This window comes from Meriones unguiculatus, chromosome 16 (genome assembly GCF_030254825.1).
Source record: "Meriones unguiculatus strain TT.TT164.6M chromosome 16, Bangor_MerUng_6.1, whole genome shotgun sequence".
NCBI lineage: Eukaryota > Metazoa > Chordata > Mammalia > Rodentia > Muridae > Meriones > Meriones unguiculatus.
The window spans coordinates 22400482-22423777 of record NC_083363.1 but is presented as its reverse complement, the minus strand read 5'-3'; the positions used below and the strand labels follow the sequence as shown (position 1 = coordinate 22423777).

Below are 23296 nucleotides of genomic sequence, written 5' to 3'. Positions count from 1 at the left end.
CACTTATTCGTAGAATAATAATTACGTATAGCCAAGGTTCTTCAAGGACTTGTTTCAGTGTTTTATATTATGCTGTCATGGAAAAGCAAACTTCTGAATAATGTATTCTACCTAATGTGAATTAAACACATGCATAAGGACTTAGAGGGTACCTTGATTTAATTAGGTTTATATTTTATCTCTTGGCTAAAAACATTCTACACATGTTGTACATAGTATTTCCTCTCCCCAGTTCTTCGCCTTCCTCCCAGTTTCTAGTGTTTAATGTAGCTTTGGAAGCCCATTGTGAATCGGGCAGGAAAGACATATTTTTTTAATTTTTTATTTAACTTTTATTAATTATACTTTATTCATTTTTTATCCCCCCATAAGCCCCTTTCTGCATGCATGCCCCTCCCCAAGTCCACTGATAGGGGAGGTCCTCCTCTCCTTCTTTGGAAAGACATATTTTAAAAGTCTTGTGAAGGCTCACCTCAGTCTGATTTTAGTTGATAACAATGTCCTCATCCTTGTCCCTGAGATGAAAAACAAATGTTAACAACCTTGATTTCTTTTTTTTAAAAAGATATTTATTTCATAAAATATTTATTCACTTTATGTTATGTGTGTGCTTTGCTTGTATGTATGTATGTGAATCATATCTCGTTCCCAAGGAACCCTGGAATTAGAGTTACTGTGGTGAGTGCCACTTGGGTGCCGGGAACCAAACCTGGATCCAGCAGCCAGAGCGTTTAACCGCTGAGCTCTCTCTCCAGCCCCGTTTTATTTCGTTTTTAAATTGTGTGTCTCTGTGTGTGAGCACATACGCTTGCTCATGGAGGCGAGAGGCATCAGATTCCCTGAAGCTTGAGTTAAAGGAGGTTGTGAGCTGTCTGACATGAGTGCTGGGAACTGAACTGGTGTTGTCTGAAAGAGCAATATGTGTTCTTACCTATTGAGCTATCTCTCCAGACCAAAAATTTTGATTTTTTTTATGTAGCAAGTACCTTTCATAAGCAGGTTAGAGGGTTAAAAAAAAAAAACCTTAGTGAACATGCATTTGATAGGACCATAATGCTATACATCAAAAGATATCTGATTGCATAGATTGACTTTGTGTTACACATTGCCATACATCATTACGTGAGGCTGGAGAGATGGCTCAGTGAGTGGTTAAGAGCATTTGTTGCTTTTCTGAAGAACCTGAGTTCTGTGTCTGGCACCCATGTGACGTGGCTTACAACCAGCTGTTTATGCCAGTTCCAGGGGACCCAATGCCATCTTCTGACCTCTGTCGTCACCAGGCGCACACTTGGTGCACAGACATGCATGCAAGTGTCACATTCATACACATTAGAAATTAAGCCACTGTGGTAATGTCCTGCGAGTCTCGACGTGTTCGTGTTATAAGGAAGGAAAGTGATAGGTAGAATGATTGGAGGCCAGATCCAAAACAAAACATGTCAGTCCCATGTTACATTAAGAGAAAACAATTGTCGATAGTGTTTGGATTCTTTTTTTTAAAGAGTAATCTTCCATATTTTATCTGAATGGAGAGTAAAGAGACTATACTTTTACGTTTAAAAAGGAAATTAATGAGTGAAAAGAGGCGGGACATAAGATATCAGTGGTCTACACCATAGGACATTGTGACATTAGATCACATACCACCTAACAGTAATCCAGACCACCACTGACATGCTTGTGATGTGTGTGTGTGTGTGTGTGTAATCAACCCAAATAGTCATTTTCAAGCCAAACTGGCTTTTGCAAAGTAAAAGAGGGTCATGCATGGTGGTGTCTCATGATTATAATCCTAGAACTTGGGAAGCTGAGGCAGGAGGGTTGAAGCCAGCCTGGGTAACATAGTGAGTTCTAGGTCAGTCTGAGCTATTAACTGGTTGAGACACCGCTTTTAAACCAAAAACTAACACATAAACAAAAGTGAAGGGGTAGTTGTCCTTGTAAGAAAGTGACTTGTGATGGACTGAGGAAAAGGACACACTTGATTGCCTTGAAGGGGGAGCCCCAAAGGGGGCTGTGTGGATTAAGTTCAGTAGAAGAACCATCTAGAAAAGTGCTGTTTCACAAAGCTTGCTCTGTGTCTGTAACCAGCTATGCTGGCGGTTTTTATATAAAACTTACTGTAAACGGATAATGCATTGGATATTGTAGCTATTTTCAAAACGGCGAGAGGAACCCTAGGGTACCCCCACTTGATTTATAAAGTGTTCTTGTTTTCCCACTTCAGACTGTGTATTTTAATTTCTTGTGTTGACTCTACAATGTTTTGACGGTGTCTGTGCAATGACACTGTGCACTGGTGCCTGTAATAGTATAGAAAACCGTGAAGCGTATGGTTGTACTTAAATGCTTTTTATCAGTTATTAAGTTTGTCATAATTGGTTTCTTGGAGACTTTCAGTATAATTATCCTTGTTTTCAATATTAAACTTCACTGAAGACACATGAAAGAATTAGAAGTATTATAATAATATTTGATTATAAGCACATTTGAACTTCAATATTTATATTATGTCCAAATATGCTGAGTCGCTAGGGAGAGACATTCAAAAATGTCTGCCTTTCTCAGGAGTACTTCAGATGTGCATTTGAGCATTCACTGACAATTTCGCAGATGTGTATAAAAATTTCAGTGATTTTTTTTTAATCCTTTTCATTCTATCACCATGTGTCACCCCCTTCCTTACTTCTTCCACTGAAATCCCTCTTTCCCTCCCACGTTCATGTCTTTGTGTGTGCGCACCTATGTAATTGGGGTTGCTTGCATGAGCAAGGGTGGGAGGTTGTTTGCTAGAGTGAGAACAACTTAGGGGTGGTTGCACCACTGGAGAAGATGACATCCTGCCCCAGCAACCAAAACGGCCAACAGGAGGGGGTGGGACATTAGGAGCCTTCCCACATCCACGGTGAAATACTGAAAGGCCGAGCTTTTACACACATCAGCATAGACGGAGGTTTCAGAGGGATTCCTATGGTGTTTTCTGGGGGCGGTTCACGCAGCTGTAGGAAACTATGGGAGAAAAGAGGTTAGCACTAAGTGGGAAGGTTTTCTATGGACAGATCCCTATTTCTGTGGGTTATACATTTTTGTTTAATTATTCTTAAACTTTTATTTTTTGGAATATTTATTTTAATTTTATGTGTGTGTATGGGTGCCCCAGTGTATGTGTGTGCACTATGTGTGTTTGGGTGCCTACAGAGGTCAGAAGAGAGGTCAGATCCCCTGGGTTTGGAGTTACAGATGGTTGTGAGCTGCCACATGGGTGCTGGGAGCTGAACCTGGATCCTCTGCAAGAGCAGTAAGTGCTCTTAACTGTTGAGGCATCTCTTCAGCTCCTGTTCTTTGTGGGTTTTTTTTTTTTTTTTTGAAATAGGTCAAGTTGATATAAGAAAGATGTATTATCTCTGTGGACCCTGCGTAAATGCCTTCTGGTCAGTGGTTAAAGGTTAATACAGACTTGTGGATCTAGGGCTTTGGCTAATAGTCTTTATGGCTGATGCATTAGTTTCAGTGTCAGTTTCTATATGTTGTGGTATGCCAGTCATGACTATGTGATTAAGAATACATTGTTTCTTATACAGAAATATCAGTGATGACTTTGCGTGTATGTACCTGTGTGTGTGTACACATCTTCCTGTGTTTGTGGTTTATGTGTACATGTTCAAGTGTGTGTGTGTGCATGTGCCTGTGCAGGTATGTTTGGTGGTCACAAGTCAGTGTCTATGTCTTCCACTTTTACTCTTCACCTTATTTTAAATTGTTTAAAAATAATTTTATGTACTTCTGTTGTGAGAGATATGTGTTCAGGTGATGAGTATGGAGATGAGAGAACAGCTTTACAGAGTTAGTTTTCCCTTTCTGCCTTTCCAGGGTTCTCCAGAGTGAGCTCAGGCTTGTCAGTCTAGCGCTTTTACCTGCAGAGCTCTTATGCCAGTCCTCCATCTTATTTTTTGAGACAGGGTGTCTCCCTGAACCTGGCCCTTATCAGCTCAGCTAGACTGGCTTTGCAGCAAGCTCAGGGTTCCTTTTGTATTCACCTCCCTATTGCTTGGATTATAGTTGCTTTTACCTGTCTTTTACACGGTGATGGGGGAATCCCGACTCAGGACTCCATGCTTGTAAGGTGAGCATTCAATCGACTGAGCCATTTCCCTGTCCTCTTGAATTGATTTATATTATTATTATTATTATTATTATTTTTAGATATGGCCTTATTTTGTAGCGCTGGTTGGCCTGGAATTCACTACGTAGATTAGGCTGGTCTCAGATTCACAGGGCACTGCCTTCTTTGCTTTTCCAGGTGCTGGCGTTAATGGTAGACTACCACAACTGGCTGAGGATGTTAATACCTTAACAAATGATTTATAATAATTATTATGCTTAGTTTGTCTGTTGACTTAGGTTTTTGTTGTTGCTGTGATAAGACCCGACTAAGACAGTTCATAGAAAGAACAGTCTATTTGGGCCTATGGTTGCAGAGGGTTAAGAGTCCATCATGGTAGGGAAGCACTGCAGTGAGCTTCAGGCATGGTGGTAGGAGCAGGAGACCAAGAGCTCATTGCTTAGACCCCAGGAACAAAGCAGGAAGAGCAAACTGGTGGGAGGATGAAGCCTTAGATTTGCAAAGCCAGCCCCAAGTGAGTCACTTCCTCCATGAGGCCACACTCTCTCAGCCTCCCCAGACAGGGCAACCAACTGGAGCCAAGTGTTCAGACGTCTGAGACTACTGAGGGCACTTCTCATTCAAACCACTTCATCGTTTTCAAATATCAGTGCTTTCCCGTGGCCTCTCCTCTTTCTCTAATAATAGCGATTCAAATTGTTATCAGCTTCCTTCCTAAAAAAGAAATAAAATTGCCCCAACATCCTTTACAACCAAAGTTCTCGAATGAGCGACCTTAAGAACACACGCAGATGCACCCACATGTCTTCCGTTTCTCATCTAAGTCTCGACAAGCACGGACAAACATACAGACTACCTGGGCACCATGAGTTCATGGACGTTAAATGACTTGCCTCCTGTTAGACCAAGACGTCAGCAGTGGCTTTCAGTTTAGATTCTGACCAAATACAGACCCACTTGATAAGTTTGCAGTCAGTTATGAATTCACTAGTCCATTAGAGCTAAGCCAGGCAGCATGACGGAGAACAGCTTGGGAGTGTCTTGTCTCTCTGACGTTGGGTTTGGCATGTCTCAGAGGACTGGAAAGAAGTTCCAAATAGAAGTCTCACTTACTCCATTATTGTCAGGGACCCTCTCCTTTGGAAGAACTTCTTTTCACTGATAAGCATTGTTTTCTTCTGTCTGTGTTCAGGCAACATGTCGGCAGAAACTCCAATCACCCTGAATATGGACACTCAGGACCTGCAGATCCAAACATTCACCGTAGAGAAGCTGCTGGAGCCTCTGATAATCCAGGTATGGACACTTTGGAAGTAACAATATGTAACAACTGTGTTTTGGCAGAATTTAAAAAGATGGGAATAGCAATGATCCAAAGGAAGATTTGGTTTTGTAGATGAATAAATATATCTTCTAAATTACCCTTTCTTTCTTTCTTTGTTTCTTTCTTTGTTTCTTTGTTTCTTTGTTTGTTTGTTTGTTTCTTTCTTTTTTTCTTTCTCTTTCTCTCTCTCTTTCTCTTTCTCTCTCTTTCTTTCGGGACAAGGTTTCACTGTGTAGTCCTGGCTGTCCTGGAACTAACTTTGCAGATCAGGCTGGCCTCAAACTCACAGATACACCTGGCTTTGCCTCCTGAGTGCTGGGATTAAGGGCTACATATAGATGTTTATATATTATATAATATATATTTGTTAGTACCAAAAGGAATTTGAGGGATAAATTTCAGAATTATATTATTAATATCAAATATATACTATAAAGTGAGTCCAAGGCTATGTAGATAAACCTTGTCTCAAAAAATAAAACAAATATATGTTACATATTTTATATAATGTGTATGTTATGTATATATAATATATATTTAAATTTTTTTTTGAGTTAGGATCTATGTAGATCACAGTGGCCTCTAACCCATGATCCTCTTGCCTCATCCTCCTCGGTGTTGAGACTACACATGTGTACCATAATTTTAAGAGGTGTATATAATTAACAATTGTTATTATTATCGTTATTTGTGTGTGGGGGTTATGTACATGATAAGTGTGAATGCACACCTGTGTAGCATGTACAGAGCTTAGAGGACAACTTTGCTTTGTGGAGTCAGTTATCTCCTGGCTGTCAGTTTTGTGTGGCAAGTGACTTTATTGCTACACCATCTCCTTCATATATATATATATATATGTAATTTGTAAAACCTTGCTATATAAATTAACTTGCTTGGCCAAGAGTGGTGGTGCAAACCTTTAATCCCAGAACTCGGGAATCAGAGGCAGGCAGATCTTTGTGAGTTTGAGGCCAGCCTTGTCTACAAAATGAATTCCAGGATAGCCAGGCTCTGTTACATAGAAAAACACTGTCTTCAAACTCCCCTGCCCCTCCCCCCCAATTATCTTGATCATAGTCATGAAAACTGAAGCTATTTAGTATAATTCCAACCATCTTTATTATTATGGAATTTCAGGTGTCTCATTTGTCACAAAGTAAACTATAATCAAAATATCAAAATATAGGGGAAAAGTATTTAATTAAAGAAATTCTGTGATAGTCTTCTATGAAGTAAATGACCACTTGATAATATGAACAATAATTATCTTAGTCATCATATAAGACCTGATTTTATGTATTAGATTTTTTAAAGAGGTTTTTGTTAATATTAATTCTGTATACAATTGGTTTCTTTATGGCATTTTCATACCTTTAGAAGATGTGTTTTAATCATATTGATCTCATTGCCATTTCACGTCCCCATCCCATTCACAATGAGTATTTGATTTTCTTGGTGCAGTTTGAAGGAATGCATACATTGATGTAGAGCTTCATTTTTCACCTTTAACAGCAAAACTGTTAAGGGAATTTCTCTTTTGGCTTCCCTTACAGCATGCATCTAGGTCCCTTCTTCCAAAGACAGTAACCCTCAAGGTGTTGCTTGGGTGAAAAAGTACAGTGACCTTCTGTCTGACTATTCAAGGGCTCCTGTCTCCTGTGGGAAGCACAGCAGAACAGCTGTAGGACAGACAGTGGATATGTTTTCACTGAGTGCAAATTGAGATCCACTACCGGGAAGGCAATTTAAAACATTTCTCACTGGTGACAGCTGAGTTATACTGTAACTGTCGCTGCATCAAAGGCATCAACACCTGAAATTAATACTACTAAGCCACCCACTGAATGGTTTCATGTTGAGAGAGAAAAATATTTATCTCTATATGTGTATATGTATGCATGCATGATTGATCTGTCATCTATAATTTCTATCTATCTATCTATCTATCTATCTATCTATCTATCTATCATCTCTCTTCGTTTCTCCCAGATTAAATTCAAATCGTTCCTGCCTCTCTTTTCTGAGCGCACTATTATCTGGCTTTATTTTTGTTTATCTGACAAAGTTCACAAAAAAAAATTGGCATTTCCCTGGAACAGGGCAAAGAAAATTAAAAACACACCTAGTTTACTACCAAGAGACAAACATTAGTGCATTTCCTTTAAGACAGCAAAATCGTGGGGAATTTTCTTGGAACTTTATATTATAGAGAATATAAATTCAGTGGAGAGTACAGGCCTGCCATACCTGCGATTTGGGAGGATGATGTTGCCTAAGCAACATACACACACACACACATATTGAATATATATATGTATGTGCACATATACAGACATGTATACACATGTACATATGAATATACATCATGAATATAGACACATAGACACATATGAATACATACATGTATGTATGTTTATGTATGCATATATGTACATTGAATATATACATTGAAAAATGTTATTTTCATTTTCTGTTTCTGTGATAAAACACCATGACAAGAAACATTATTCAGCTTATACTTCTAGGTTGCAGTTCACCTTGGCAAGGAAATTACAGCCACAGAGTGTCTTCGTCACTGCTCTATTGCTGTGGAAAGACGCCATGAGCAAGGCAAATCTTATGAAAGAAGGAATTTAATTGGGCTGCTTACAGTTTCAGAGGTTTAGTCCATTATCATCATGGTGGGAAGCATGGCAGCAGGCATGGCAGACATGGTTCTGGAGAAGGAGCTGAGAGCTACATAAAGATTCACAGGCAGAGAGAGAGAGAGAGAGACAGACAGACAGACAGAGACAGAGACAGACAGAGTTACACAGAAAGAGACAGAGATATTGGGCTTGGCATGGGCTTTTGAAACCTCAAAGCCCACTGTGCTGACATAGTTCCTCCAACAAGGCCACAACTCTGATCTTTAGTGCCACTCCCTGGTGACTAACCATTCAAATCTATGAACCTACTATGGGACCATTCTTATCCAAACCACCTCAAGGAGCTTGACAGAATTGACTACATTGATCCATAGTCAAGTGCAGAGAGCAATGGATTGATGCTTGCCTGCCAGTGCTCAGCTGGCTGTCTTTTTTTCCTTCAGTCCACCCAGCTGTGAATTAGTACCTGCTCACATTCAGGAAAGCTCTTCCTACTTACCATAATCAGGGTAGTCTCCAAAGACATCTCAGAGACCTTTCTCCCAGGTGAGTATAGATTGTGTCAAGTTGACAACGAAGACCAACCATCAAATGCACATGCATACGTATATACATAAACAAAGTGGAGAAAATGCCACATATATAGATTTTGTCTTAGTTTTCCATTTAAAATGGTGTGTGTGTGTATATATATATATATATGTAGTATTGTTAGTGTCCAGAAGATGCTGAAAGAAGGACCCCCGACTGGATTAGCATGCAAACAACAAAGGGTGCAGAGGTCCAGCATGTAGGGATGGCCATCCAGGCAGAATGGTGATCCCCAGATGAGCATGCAAGCAAGGCCAACAGGGGAATTCCAGGGACAGTTAGGTCATCTTTATTGTGATTGGCGCAGGTCAAAAGCAAAGGTACTAGTGCTTCAATGATTGACTAGGGACAGTTAGGGCTTAATCAGGGTCTGGGGGCTCTCTAAATTGTTTCAAACATGCCCAAACTGGTGGGTGCCTATGGAGGCTACGTGACTTCCATCAGGGCTTGGCCCGTGCTGTGAAGGCTACAGGATTCTGATTAGGCCTTAGTGGATTCTCGGACCAGTAGCTAAGCAGCCTATTTCCTTAGGGCAATTGTCCTGGCCAAGCCAGTTTCTGTGGCTTTTCCTGCAACTGAAGTCTCTTTTTCTGAGGAACAGAAAACTCAGGCCTGTTCTTTCTCAGTAAGAAAAAGAAGCCTGTCATGAAGTTGGTTTGGTCAGGCTTATTGAGCCAGGCCCTCTCAGTGCTTGGTATCAAACACAGGCCCACAAACATTTTAGGCAGGTGCTCTAACCACTAAACTACACCTGTAAACCAATTTCCCCATTAAAAAATTAAAATTTATGTATACGTTTGTTTTGTTTGCCACTGTAGCATATATGTGTAGCACACATGTGCCTGGGGCCCATGGAGGACAGAAGAGGGTGATCCCCAGAGACTGGGGTTACAGATGGCTGTGAGCTTCCATGTTAGTGCTGAGAACTGAACCTAGGTCCCTGGAAGAGCAGCGAGTACTCTCAGCCTCTGAGCCATCTCTCCAGACCCCATTGTTTATAAGAACAAGTCAACAAAATCGCTGCTTAGTTACATATCATACAGCTTTACTCACAGCTCTTATTTAAGGGAACCACTCATTTTCAGATGTTTCACTTTTTTTTTGACTATTACAAATGCTGCCGGCTGGAGATGTAGCTCAATTCATAGGGTGCTTGCCCAGCATTTGAGAATCCCTGGGTTTGATCCAGAGTGCCACATAGCCTGAGCACAGCGGCAACCCTGGTAATCACAGCACTCTGGTGGGAGAAGCAGGAAGATCAGAAGTACAAGGTCATCCTCAACTACATAGCAAGTTAGAGACCAGACTGAGAAGCATGAGGCCCTGTCTAAAATAAAAGCGCACGTTTCCATGCTGAACAGCTTTACGTACATGGGTTATTTCCTTAGGATTAGTTACCAAAAATACCAGTCAATGGGCAAGATGTAAAAAAACTTACTTTCTCACCAAATTTTGGTAGGGGTGTGTTTGATACAGGGCTTCATACCCTGTGACCTAGACTGAACTTGAACTCACTAAGTACCGTAAGCTAACCTCCATTACATGTCCCCTTGCCTCAGCACTTCTAGTGGCAGCTGACAGGTGCTAGCCATGCCTAGCCATGGGGGAAGTTTAAAATGAATTCTTACAACCGAAGATTTTTGTTCACATCTTAGTTTGCTTTCTATTGCTGTGGAGAATAATGTGACTAAAAGCGGCCTGGAGAGGGAAGGGTCTATTTCTCCTTACAGCTTAAAGTCAATCATGAATCAAAATCAGGGTAAGAACTGATGCAGCGACCATGGGAGGAGAATGTTGCTTACTGCCTTCTTCCAAGTGGCTTGCTCAGCCTGCTTTCTTATACATCCCCCAAGGGAATCCAAAGGAATACCTCCCACATCAACCATTAACAAAAAACAAAAACAAAACAAAACAAAACAAAAAAACCAAGAAAGTGCCCTTCCCCACCAAAGGAGCGCTTACAGGAATTTTTTTTTTTTTTTTATGGAGACTTTTTCTCTTCTCTTCCTTCCTCCCCTTTCCCCCCAACCCCTTTCTCTTTTAATTTTTTTTTTGGGACAGAGTTTCTCTATGTAGTCTTAGCTGTCCTGGCACTTACTCTATAGATCAGGCTGGCACTGAACTCAGACCTCAGAGATCCTCCTGCCTCTGCCTCCCAAGTGCTTGGATTAAAGTCATGCACCACCATGGTCCGGCTGGAGGCATTTCGTAATTGGAATTCATTCTTCCTAAGTGACCTCAGCTTAGTCAGGCTGTCAAAAGCAAAACAAAGCAAAACAAAAACAAAACTAAGCAGCACAGTTCCTATGCATTCATAAGGAGTGGGAGTAGGGAAAGTAGCTACTTTGGAGGTAGCTCAATGATAAATACATTCAGGCCATTGCATATTTTTTCCATGGAAATGTGACATTGAGGTTAATCACTTAGAAACTGATAACCATAAAGGATGCTGCCGTATTGTTATGAACAGAGAAAGTGATGTGGAGAAACTACATTTCTTTCTTTCTTTCTTTCTTTTTTTTTTTTTTTTTGAGACAGAGTCTTGCTGTGTAGCCCAGGCTAATCTCAATCCCCTTGCCTCAGCTGAGTGCATCATCACATCCTATCAAACTAGCTTTTATGTTTGAGCAGGAACTAATCGATGTTTTGGTCAAATACTCTACCATGTCAGTCAGTAGGAATTCACACAAAAAGATACGGTGGCCATGACTGTGTGTGGCCTCGTGTGTTCTAAAACTATAATAACCATCTCTCTAAGTGGTATTGATCCCACCTAGAAAGTTCCGAGGGTGAAATGATCTAAAGGGATTTTATTTGAGTGGAAAAAATAAAACTCTTTTGAGAAGGGCGGTTACTTTAGTGGTAGGAGCCTTTGATGTGGTACTGGGGTGCACATTCTCCCTGAAGAGCAGCAGCTGAGGTAGGGGAGGGAAACAGAGCCTGTTTTGTGATAGCTCTCAGTCACATGCTAATGACATGCTAACTTTATCTTTCCTGCTTGTTGTTGATGATTTTAAAATGTTTGATTTCTTAAAAGAGGCTGGACATATTACTTTGCCAGTACCTCAGCTGAAACATTTTTTTATGGGTCTTAGCAAAATTCAAGTCATATGAAATTACAAATATTAATAATTTATGGAATAGTTACTGTGTGTAAGAACTTTCTCATAAAGCAGGGTTCCAGCACAGCAGAGTTATCTGAATATACATGGTTTTCATTATCCTAGGAGTTCTTTTGCAAAATCTCAGTACATTTTGAAGTCATGGAATTATTATTTTAAAATAACTGACCCTGTAGGACTTTATGCTCAGCTTTTAAAAGTCCATCGCCGAAAAATATTCATTTTTATTAAAGTGTGTACATAGGCACCTGAGTGTGGGTAAGCAGGAGCATGCAGATGCCTTCAGAGGCTGTGGGGGTTGGCGGATCCCCTGCAGCCGGAATTGCTGGTGGTCGTGAGCCACCTGTGATGGGCACTGGGACCCAAACTCTTGAATCCTCTGTAAAAGCAGCAAGTGTTTAAAACCACTGAGCCGTCTCTCCAGCACCTCACCTGTCTGTTGTGTCCTGTCTCATTTGTCTGTACAAATGATGTCTTTAAATTATAATAAGGCTGATTTTTCCTGGGCAGTCTTGTACTAGATAGAGTATCACATTTGCCTGCCCCTTCCAGGATATTTTGTTTTTATTTAAAACATTTAATTGGTAAAATTATATATTCAACTATATGCGATGATTTGATATATGTTTGCATTATGTAATAACCACCACAGTCAAATTCATTAATATATTTTTCATTGTCCATAAGTACAATTTTGTATTTGTATAGCAAATGTACTTCAAGTATATCTAAACTACACAGTTTCATTAAATTTCAAGTATATTATATAGCATTGTCAACTATAGTTACCATGCTATTCACAAATTAGATTCCCAGAACTTAATTCATCATATGACTGAAAATTTGCATCCTTTGGCCAAACTTTCCATTTTTCATAGCCTCCATCTCTAAGATCATGAAAATTACCATTTTATGTTATTCTGTGATTTCACTTATATGAGATTGTGTAGTACTTTTCCTTTGAGCCTGGGGACATTATTTACTGTAATAATGGAAGCATTATTGAGGATAAAAGCTCCAGGTTCATTCATCCTAACAAATGGTAAGAAATTCTTTTCCTAAAATTACTTAATAATATTCAGGCATTTATATCAGATTTTATTGATTTCTGTATCAATAGACTTTTAGGTTGTGTCCTTATCTAGACTCTTCCAGAGAGTTCCTGGTTTAAATAGTTGCTTGGTTTATATAAGCAGATGATACAGTAACTCATTATGCTAAACACATTTTAGCAGAAGCTCATCTCCTTTACATTAAAGTAACCAGCTTAGTAGCCCCATTAAAATTTTTTTCACATTTCCTCATTGTTTATTTTTGTGTCAAATTCTTTTGCTCACGAGGCTGCACAGGAATTATTTATCTTGGCACATAATTCAAAATCAAAATTACATTTTAATTTTTGGAGTAATTGGCCATAGATACTATGCTGTCACTCCAAGTTCTTAATTCATTTATGCATAAATCTTTATTCTGCTCTTTTTATAGTAACCAGAGTCTTCCCTACCAGACCTGATTTATCTTTAATCTTTTTTTTTTTTTCTTTCTCTTGAGCTCAGGTAAATCACTAGGTCATTTTGCAGGGATGCTCAGCCTGGGATATATTTCAATCATTCGCTTTCATTTTCTCAGTGTGATAACTTACACAGTGCATCCCTCTGCAATAAATTCCTCCAATGGGTCAGAAATAATTTTTTTCTCAGCAATTACATTTTTATGATTGCAACTGCAGGCATCTGCATTTTATCACTTTCAAGATCTGAATGTGGCAGTGGAGTGCAGAAAGTCTATTTATGCAGAATTGTGCTTCAAAGGATTTACATCTCCATGTTGTCTCCCTGAAGGGGACATAAACTGCTAGATCATGCTATAGTCATTATGTAATGGATCCATCAATAATCTTATTTACCGCAAAATATAATTTTCTGTGTGTCAGATTCATGTTGAATGCGAATTAAAGTAATGGACTCAAAATCTCTTAAAATAAAATAATAAATTCCTTTAGAAGGTGTTACAAAGATTTTTTGGAAAAAGTTCCGATGTATTTTATGGTATAAATATATTCCATGTTTTAAAAAGGTAAATATAGGATTAGAGCAACAGTAATAAACATTATTTTTCTGGCTCTCATTACAAACTCTTACATACCTCATGGTTCTGTCCCATTTCTACTTCCATACTGACTCTTAAATATCTATCTATCTATCTATCCATCCACATATATATATATACACATACATACATACATATACACATGTATGAGTATTTTGCCTGCATATATGTATTTATGCTATGTGGTAGCATAGTACTTAAAGAGAATAGGAGGAGGACATTGGATTCCCTGGAGTTGAAGTTGTGGATGGTTGTGAATCACCATGTAGGTGCTTGGAACTGGACCCAGATCCTTTGTAAGAGCAACAAGTACTCTTAACTACCGAGCCTTCTTTCTAGCTCCTTACCTGTATTTTTATGGGAGTCCGCTTTGGGGGATAGCTTTTTTGTATTCTATAATAATAGTTATTGGCCAAGACTAAGACTATCTTGTGACTCATGCATGAGTCAGCATAAGCAAGTTATATTGAGACAACCCTAAAATCTCAGAGGTTTAATAAAAGTTAATTTCATGTCCAAGATACAAATTCATTGTGAGATATCTGGGGTCTCTGATCAATTCCACTCTTTAGGGACCTAGGCTAGCACAGAGTCCATCTTCCCTGTCAACAAGGGAAAGAGGACATAATGAACCATAAAAAGCAGCCCTGACATATCCAAATGTCACATTTGTTACTTGTGCTGTTTTTATTATAGCAAAAATGATGTACGATATGCAATCTTGCTCAGTGCCCAGAGGAGAAAGGGGTTCTTTTTGAACAACACCCTACATTATTGCTTTTTCATCGCCTCCTTTTGTTAAGTCTCTTTCTCATCTCAAGTCATTTTGTTGCCCAGTCATATCTTACTTTGTCTTAGTGATACTTACAGGTTGTTGAGAAGGTGGTGAGCCTCTGGTGGATGATCATTAATTGGTCTTGTTGCCACTATTAAGGGAGATATCTCCTACTCCTGAGTTGTTATGCAGACTCTTTGGTTGGATATAGGAAGCCAGTCAATAGAGGAGTTGATTAATATGAGATGAGCAAAACATTGTATTGATATCACATGTGCATGAGGATTTTCACAAGAGGGAAGGTTGAAGACATTGCCAAAGTGTAATGCTTTGATACTTTTGGATAAACACAAATCAGTTTATGAAAGAATGAAAGAGTTAAATGGATATCTGAGCCATTCTAGGATGTTTTTAAGGGATGGATTGTGGTAGGGATAGAGAAGCTAGTGGAAACTATGAGTTTCTTCAGAGTCAGAGAGATTGCTCAGTGGTTAAAAACACTTGTTGCTCTTGCAGAGGACATTAATTCAGTTTGCAGACCAAGGTCAGGCCATTTACAACTTTCTATAGCTCCAGGTCCAGAGAATAAAGTGGTCTTTTCTGGCCACCCCTTCCCCCCCACTCCTAAAAGAAGAGAGTTCTTTTAAAGAATTTGTCTATTCAGGCTCATTGTCAACCCAGTGTCCAGTCTTGAGTGTTTAAGGCCAATTTGCAGCCTTGGTACATGAAAGGAAATCTCTCCCCAAAGAATCTTTACATCTTGCTACATGTAGGAAAATCAGGTCATTTGGCCCTTTCTGAAGTCACACTCCATTAAATTATTTCAGCTTTAAAAACAGATCTACTAGTTTGGTGTATTTTGTGATATCATGTCCTTACCTCTTCTACCATCTTCCCTTTGGAAGGTTACTGTATTTGTAGAGCTAAGCAGTGGATACCTAAAGAATGCAAACAGTCATTTCAGGTACAGGACTAAAAAAGATAGAGTGCTTTAGGTATTCTTTTTTTTTATCACAGATAAAACAAACAAACTGTTGTTATAACCAAAAATGAAAATACCAATCATTCTATTTTACCAATAAAGACTCAGAAGACAGATGCTGGGGTGAAAACCTGCTAGCTCAGAGAGGCAGAGAAAGTATCCAGCTGCTCTTTCTTCTCAGCTCAGGTCCAGATAGAAAAAAACAAAAACAAAAACAAAAACAAAAACAAAAACAAAAACAAAAACCAAAAGGCTCACTAGCTCAACTGATAGCCCAGGAGGAAAAGGTCAAAGAGCCCAAGGCCCAAGGCTTGCTAGCTCAAAATCCAGGAAGCTGAGGAGCTGAAGCCTAAGCTAAAGCCAGAGCTTGAGCTAAAAAGCCTTTTCTACTTCTCCACATTGTCTGAAATACCCCTCAACTCAAAGTTCCTCCTACTCTTTAATCCCTGTCATCTGGTTTCTTTCTCCACCTCTTGACCTAGGGCTAACTTTATTAAGTCCAGGTGTACTGAAAGCTGTTGGATTGAAGGTGTGTTCTAGGGCTGGATGAACCACACCATAATCACCTGATTACAATAAACAGAAAGTTCTTGGATTAAAGGTGTGTGATAGGGCTCAACCAAGTAACAGGGTTTTACAGTTCACAATTTTGGGGTTCACAATGGGATAAAATATCCTGCAACAAAACACTATGACCAAGGTAACTTATAAAAGAAGACATTTAATTTAGCTTACAGGTTCAGAGGGCGGAGCAAGGAACAGCTGAGTGCTCATTTCTTGATCCACAGCCACAGGGCAGAGAAAGACACACTGAGAATCCCCCAAGTCTTTTGAAAACTCAAAGCCCATCCCAGTGACGCACCTTCTCCAACAGGGCCACACCTCCTGATCCTTCCAAACATTTCTACCAACTGGTAACCAAGAATTCAAGCATCTGGTCCCATGGGGGCTTTTTTATTCAAACCACCACAAAGAGAGGCATGAATAGCGATGTTGACAGCTCCTCTAAAATGGCATGTTTTTAATTTCTTATGGCTATCTAGAAGGAACCCTATGTTGCACTCTAACCTCAGCAAAATTGCTTTCTCTCCACTTTGAGTCCCAACTCCAAAAGCAAAGAAAGAAAGGAAAGAAACAAAGGAAGCAGTTAGGTTAATAGTTATGCACATTAGTTTATGCAAATAGTTGTCAAGAAGCTCAAAAGAAGCTCAAAAAGTTAAGTTTTCATTCTGGATTGGATTGGCTTCCAGGTCGCAGGAAAGGACTTCTGTCACTCTTGGCTTCTTAGTTTCCGAGAATAGAATTTCCCTTTATTTCTTTCGAAAAAAAAAAAAAAAAGGAAGAAAAAGAAAGAAATGACTATTTGTGATTGCTGTCATTTCCATAGTTCATTTTGAATGAACTTAGTATCATTTATTTATGCTTCTGTCTTAGCTTTGTCAGTTTGGCATACGCGAGAGTCAGTTGAGAGGAAAGCCTGCTGAGGAGCCGCCCTGACCACGTTGGCAGGCAGCGCGTCTGTGGCGGGTCTGTCTTGACTGCTCATTGGCACCGGAGCACACCGTGCCTAGGCCGGCGGCCCTGGTGGGAAAGCTAGCTGAGCACTGGCCTCTCAGCCAGCCTGGGAGCAAGTCGGGAAGCAGCGCCCTCCAGGGTCTCTCCTTGAGCCTCTTGCACGAGTGCCTGACCCAGTTTCTCTCAGCGATGGGCTGCGGCCTGGACATGTAAGTCAAATAAAGCCTCCCCCTTCCCTCGTTCCTGGTCAGTGTTACAGCGCAACAGCGGAAGGGAAACTACAAATATAGTCACCTTCCAAAGAGAGGATGGTGGAGGAGGTAAGGACATGTTACCATAAAAGACACCAAACTGGTAAATCCGTCTTTAAAGCTGAAGTCATTTAGTGGACGGTGACTAAGGGCCAAATGATCTGACCTTATCTATACCTTTCTTCTTTCACTCTTGCTGATTATCTCATTAATAGACTAGATACCACGATTAACCCCAAAGTTTCTATGGAAATCCCACAGACAATCCTGCAGCAATCCTCTTGTACAGTAATATTGGACTAAGCAAATATTGGACTTTTGCCTGTAATATATAATCCTAAAAGTTGGTAAACTGAACACCTTAAAAATATATCAGCCTAATACTTAATAAGTATAATGATGTTATTTTTATGGCAAGATGAAGAAATAAACTTAGTTTGCCTCCATAATGTGTTAAAGTTTAAGCTGATTCAGAATAGCTGGGGTGATAACCAATAAAGTGACTTTTTCAACCTCTGAATCTTTTACTGCCAGAAAACTGCTCCCATGGGAAAGTTGCTGGCTAGAGTATTTCTTGAGAAACAGATAGAAACAAAAATAGGAAGCTACTTTTAAAATTAAAATAAGACTAAGAAAAGCCAATAGTTAGTTAAAATACTGTAGAATCCAGATGGACAAATGAAAAGTTTACCCACATGTCCACAATGCCCCCAGCACATGGGTGCTCTGAAAAGAGCTGTGGGCCAGTGACAGGGGCTGCACCTCTTCACCTCTCCTCTGTTTGGTTCCTAGACCTTCTTTGTTTTTATCACACGGGTATTTTATTACTTGATCCCACATTGTTGTCCACTCCACCAGTATTTTGTATTTTTGTCATCCTCCTGCCTCAGCCTTTTGTGTTGCTGAGATTATAAGTGTGAACCACAACACTGAGTACCAATAGTCTTATCTTTTCCTTGCTGAATTCATAGATTGCACATTTAGCTCTGAAACTTGGTCTCAGCACCCACTTACAAACTGATGAACACGGCCCACCTGCTCATTGCTAGATGTGAGGCAGCATTTGTGGTTCCTTTTGGTGAAAGGATAGAAACTCCTCACCTGTTCAGTTGTGGTGGTTTACACTGCTTGATATGTGACTCAGTCCTTCCTGGAATCCCTTCCTAGAATCTAGAGAGAGCCTGGAGCTTCAGACCTCCATGACTCTAGATCAAAGATGCTTTTTTTTTTTTTTGGTATAGGTCTAGATAGTAAATAGTTTTCGGTTTGATGGCTCATTTGTTGCAGTTGTGATGCTGTAATAGTGTGAGGGCAGCCATAGACAATAGATAAACAAATGGGCATGGCATGCTTCAACAAGAATTTCTTATCGTTAGAAACAATCAAGTGCCCAAAGTTGTCTCCAGTGATAGTTTTCAGGCTCCTATTCTAGACTGACCATTTTCTCCCTGAGATACTCTGCACTCACCACATAAGGAATTGTAAAGGGACGGGTACTATCGCACACTCAGCTGAGAGAGAGAGAGAGCGCCTCATGGGATACAAATTATAGTGGAGTGGTTTGTGGCAAAACCCTCTGAGAGACACAAAAGCCTCAGTGGGGAGAACAGTGGTAAGCAGGCAATTCGGGAAATTCCTGTAACTGTTGAGGATTCTGTTAGCCCAGTGGTTTTCAACCTTCATTGCTCATTAAAATCATTTGGGGAGCTTTAAAAAATCCTGACGGCCAGTCCTCACAAAGCCAGTTAGGTCAGAATCTCAGGGAGCAGGGCAGGGCAGTAATTTTGAAAACTCCCAGGTGACTGCAATGTAGGAATTGCTGAGCTGGCTCTTACATCAGCCAGTGGTGAGCACAGCTCTGCCTCTTGGCCCAAGGCTTTCCTTAAACTGCTCCCTGTGTATGTTTTTCTAACCTTAAACTTGAATACACACACACACACACACACACACACACTATACATATTATCCATCAAAGTGAAAACAACAAATGAAAGTAAATATTACAAATAAAGGCTTACTAAATGTGGTTTGTGATTTTTGCAGTTTTTAAGATTTATTTAATTAAAAATGTTGTGTTTGTGTCTTGCTCAGCGAGTGTGTGCAGGTGCCTGTGAAATCCAGAAGAGGTTGTCAGATCCTCTGGATCTCGAGCGACAAGTGGTTGTGAGCCAGCTGGTATGGGTGCTGGGACCTGAACTCAGGTCCTCTGGAAGAGCAGCAAATGCTCTTAACCCCTGAGCCACCTCTCCAGCCCACAGATGGGTCTTTGTTTTTCGAGGTAATGATTTGTGTTCTCAGCTCGGATTCATAAGATACCAGTTTTGTTCACGTTAGACACATTTTCCATATCCTCTATGTTGCATTTTAATATTTCGGGAAATGAGAATGCGTCTTACAACAGTTATAGACATTTAATGTTGCCTTTCTTTTTGGTGTTTGTAGGGGATTACAAATTTGACCACAGTATACTTTAGTTTCTTTATCTTTTGTAAGTTCTGACCTTCCTCACCAGTGCCTGCCCATTGGGATGGGTAAAATGCCTCATTTTCAGCTAGTAAGACAGTAAACTTGTGTGATTCAATGATTTAAACATTATCTTATGGTAACAGCTCTGATCCTTTGACCAAATGCTCAGGAATAAGAAGTTGGGGTGTCTTGCTTATGCATTTTTGTGGTGAGAGATGGGACTTTGTCTGGGTGTGATGGCCTTTGTACTTACTTCAATAGAATGGCTGGCTGGTCTAGAATTCTCTGTAGACTGGTGACATTTCCCCAAAGGTTGCCATTTAAGGGCCTTTTTGCACAAGCCTGACATCTAAGCTTGACCCTCAGAACCCAACGTGGGAGGAGAGAACCAGGTCCTCACAGCTGTCCTCTGGATCCAGTTGTGGGCTACAGTATTTGTGTGCCTGACACATGCACAGTTATCACACACACACACACACACACACACACACACACACTCTCTCTCTCTCTCTCGCTCTCATAATAAATAAATAGAGATTACAATATGTATAGACATCCAGGAATGTGTCCATGTGATCTGTGAGGACCTGGTTAGAGGTAGCTGTCTGGAAACCAAGGAAGAGTTTTAGAAAGAGCCAAAATTTCTTGACTTCTGGTTTCTACAATTGTGAGAAAATTAGTTTTTATTGTTTAAGCTTCGTAGTCTGTGGCATCCGGTTTTGGTACCCCTGGCAAATGAACTAAAATGAGGATTGAAAGAATAAAAACCTGTAATAAAATAAAAAATTATGAAAATAAGCTAGTTTTTGAAAATAAACTATGTAACCTTGTGACCCTCTTTCCTTTTCTACTTAAAAGACTGGCTATAAGACACTTGATTCTAGGTCCTTTGAACAGCTCAAACCCCAGACAAACTGTGCATGGAGAAGTTATTTATTATTATTTAGAATTTCTAAAAATTTGTTTTTCAATGCCACTCATCAGGGGAATTGGTTTAGAACACACACACACACACACACACACACACACACACACAGAATGATGTTTGTTTTATGTAAAAGCTATTATGTGCTGTTATTAACATTTACTTATGCATATTTATTTGTTTCATTGTGGTGATGGCTATGTTAAGTTACAGCACACCCCTAAATAGGATAAATCATGTCATGAGAACTTTATTGTTTCCTTAAATGGTGAGGTATGGTTAAGCAGCTGCAGACTTAAATTACACATACCTCTCAGTCACCCACACGTTCTCCCTCTCTCTAAACCAGAAACTCACGTTCTACCACCACAGATGAGCTAAGGCATCTCCCTCCTACACCCTCCCAAGACATGTTGATTAGGCTCTGTTCCTGCTTTTTAGATATTTCTTTTCTACTTGATGACTGAGGTGAACAACCAGACCTAATTTTTTGGTCTCTCTGCCTCCCACCCAGAGTCCAGCTCATGGCTGGGGACCATCTGGTTTACCCCTACCTCTCCTGGTAGAAATCCATGTGTCCTTAGGGGCTCTTCTTGGGAGGCCCACTTTGTCTTTGTGACTGTGCCTCTGTATAACCTTCTCTGCACTTACAGAAGTGTCAGCATTTGCTCTTCCTGCTATGCTGTAGCTGCTGGTGTGCTTCCCTCATCACCATCTTGGAGCTTATTCATTTTTTTATTTCCTAAATCCCCACAGTACTCTTTTCAACGCAGTATGTGTTCAATAAATGTTTATTGCCCTGAAATGAGCACAAAGGAGTTTGTGGTTGATTTTGGGAGACTGTTGGATATTAATTTAGAAGTACGTGAAGGTTCACAGTCCTTCAGCCTTCCTTAGTATCTTTGCTAAGTTGCTCTGGGTTGGTTTTGGAAGGAAGTAAAGAATAGATACAGTTGTCAGCAGCTTGAAGAAGAACCTTCTTTCCCCCCAAGTGCAGTGACAGATCACTGTTTTACTTTTCTACAAATTTTCCTCTTTTCTAATCTCTTTCTTAACCCGACAACATTTAAGCTAATTAACATGGCTTAAATGTCTTGTATCTTATTTCATAAATTTAAAATTAACTGAAAGGAACAAAAGTAGCCCTGAAGGCTCCTGTGAGCTACTGGAGGAAGGTTAAAAATTCAAAGTATTTCAGCTCATAAACAAGAGAAGAGATAGCTGTTAACATGGCCTTTTAATACCACAGCGATAGCAGAGTGTGAAGAAAAAAATTAGCGTTTGATTGGGAAAGAACACGAATATAGAATATAAATGTGTTATCCAAGTTGGCATCTAAAAATCTCCCACAGACCAGGTGTCGAAGAGCCAAAGCACTTGTCACAGTCATGCTCCAGACAAGATTAAACCACAGGCTGCTGCTGTACTCTGCAGTGCTCCTACTATGTGCTTGCTGGCTCTCTACAGAGACAAGCGAGTGGCTAGTTCACTAAGCACATCAATTTAATCTTCGGTGTCTTTAGAGCATCTGGAGAAGTGTCTGAATTACATGCAGTCCAGCACACTGTGGCTTGTGCAAGATGTTCCATTGTACCTAATGCAGGAAATTACACAAACTGTTTAAGTTCTAACATGCAACACAAAATGGCTGCGCATCATTTAAAAGGTATCTGGTTACTTAAAAGGTTAGACTTTCAGAATTAATAAAGTAGGAATATTTTCTTTACATATTATTTGAGACTGCTAACTTAGGACCATTTCATCGGGGGGTGTTCTTCCTATATCTTTTATTATTATTTAATTATTTGCAGTTTTAGTGATTAAACCCAAGGCCTTACACATCATAGGCAAGCATCCTGCTATTGAGTCTGGGTCTTGCTAAGCTGCCCAGGCTACTTTTGAAATCATGTTTTATCCCAGGCAGGCCCAGATCCTCTACTCTCAACCTTCCAAGTAAGTTGGATTATCAGACTGTGACACCAGACCTGGTTTATTATTATTATTTATAAGCATATACTGATTGCTTAAGATAATGGTCTTAGCTGGATGTGGTGGTACATGCCTTTAGTCCCAGTACTTGAGAAGCAGAGGCAGGTAGATGTCTTAGTTCTGAGCTCAAGGCCAATCCAGTCTACAGAATGAGTTCCAGGACAGCCAGGATTACACAGAGAAACCCTGACTTAAAAAAAACAAAAAAACATAAAAACCAAACAATCTACCCAAACAAACAAATGAAAAAACCAATAACCACACCCACAAAATCCAAAGCAAAACAAAACAATCTCCCCAAACAACTCCCCCCCAAAAAGCAACAAAAAACTCTCGAAGGATAATGGGCTTCATTATGACATTCCAGTACCTCAATGTAATGTACTTTCCTTCCTTCATCTTTGATGAAGTTGTTGTTAGCAAAGCACAGGGTTGCAGACTAAAGGAAAGTGAACAAACCCAAGCTTGCTCAG

At 39.9% G+C, this 23296-nt stretch overlaps 1 protein-coding gene across 2 annotated transcripts in view; it reads left to right on the top strand.

The window, feature by feature from the left end:
• Ctnna3 (catenin alpha 3) overlaps positions 1-23296 on the top strand; it is a 1666920-nt gene that overhangs the window by 38161 nt on the left and 1605463 nt on the right. For both annotated transcript variants that reach the window (XM_060369423.1, XM_060369422.1), the window contains exon 2: positions 5319-5422. In XM_060369423.1, the coding sequence (XP_060225406.1) occupies positions 5324-5422 (99 nt within the window). In that variant the 5' untranslated portion in view covers positions 5319-5323. The remainder of the gene's footprint in view (positions 1-5318; positions 5423-23296) is intronic.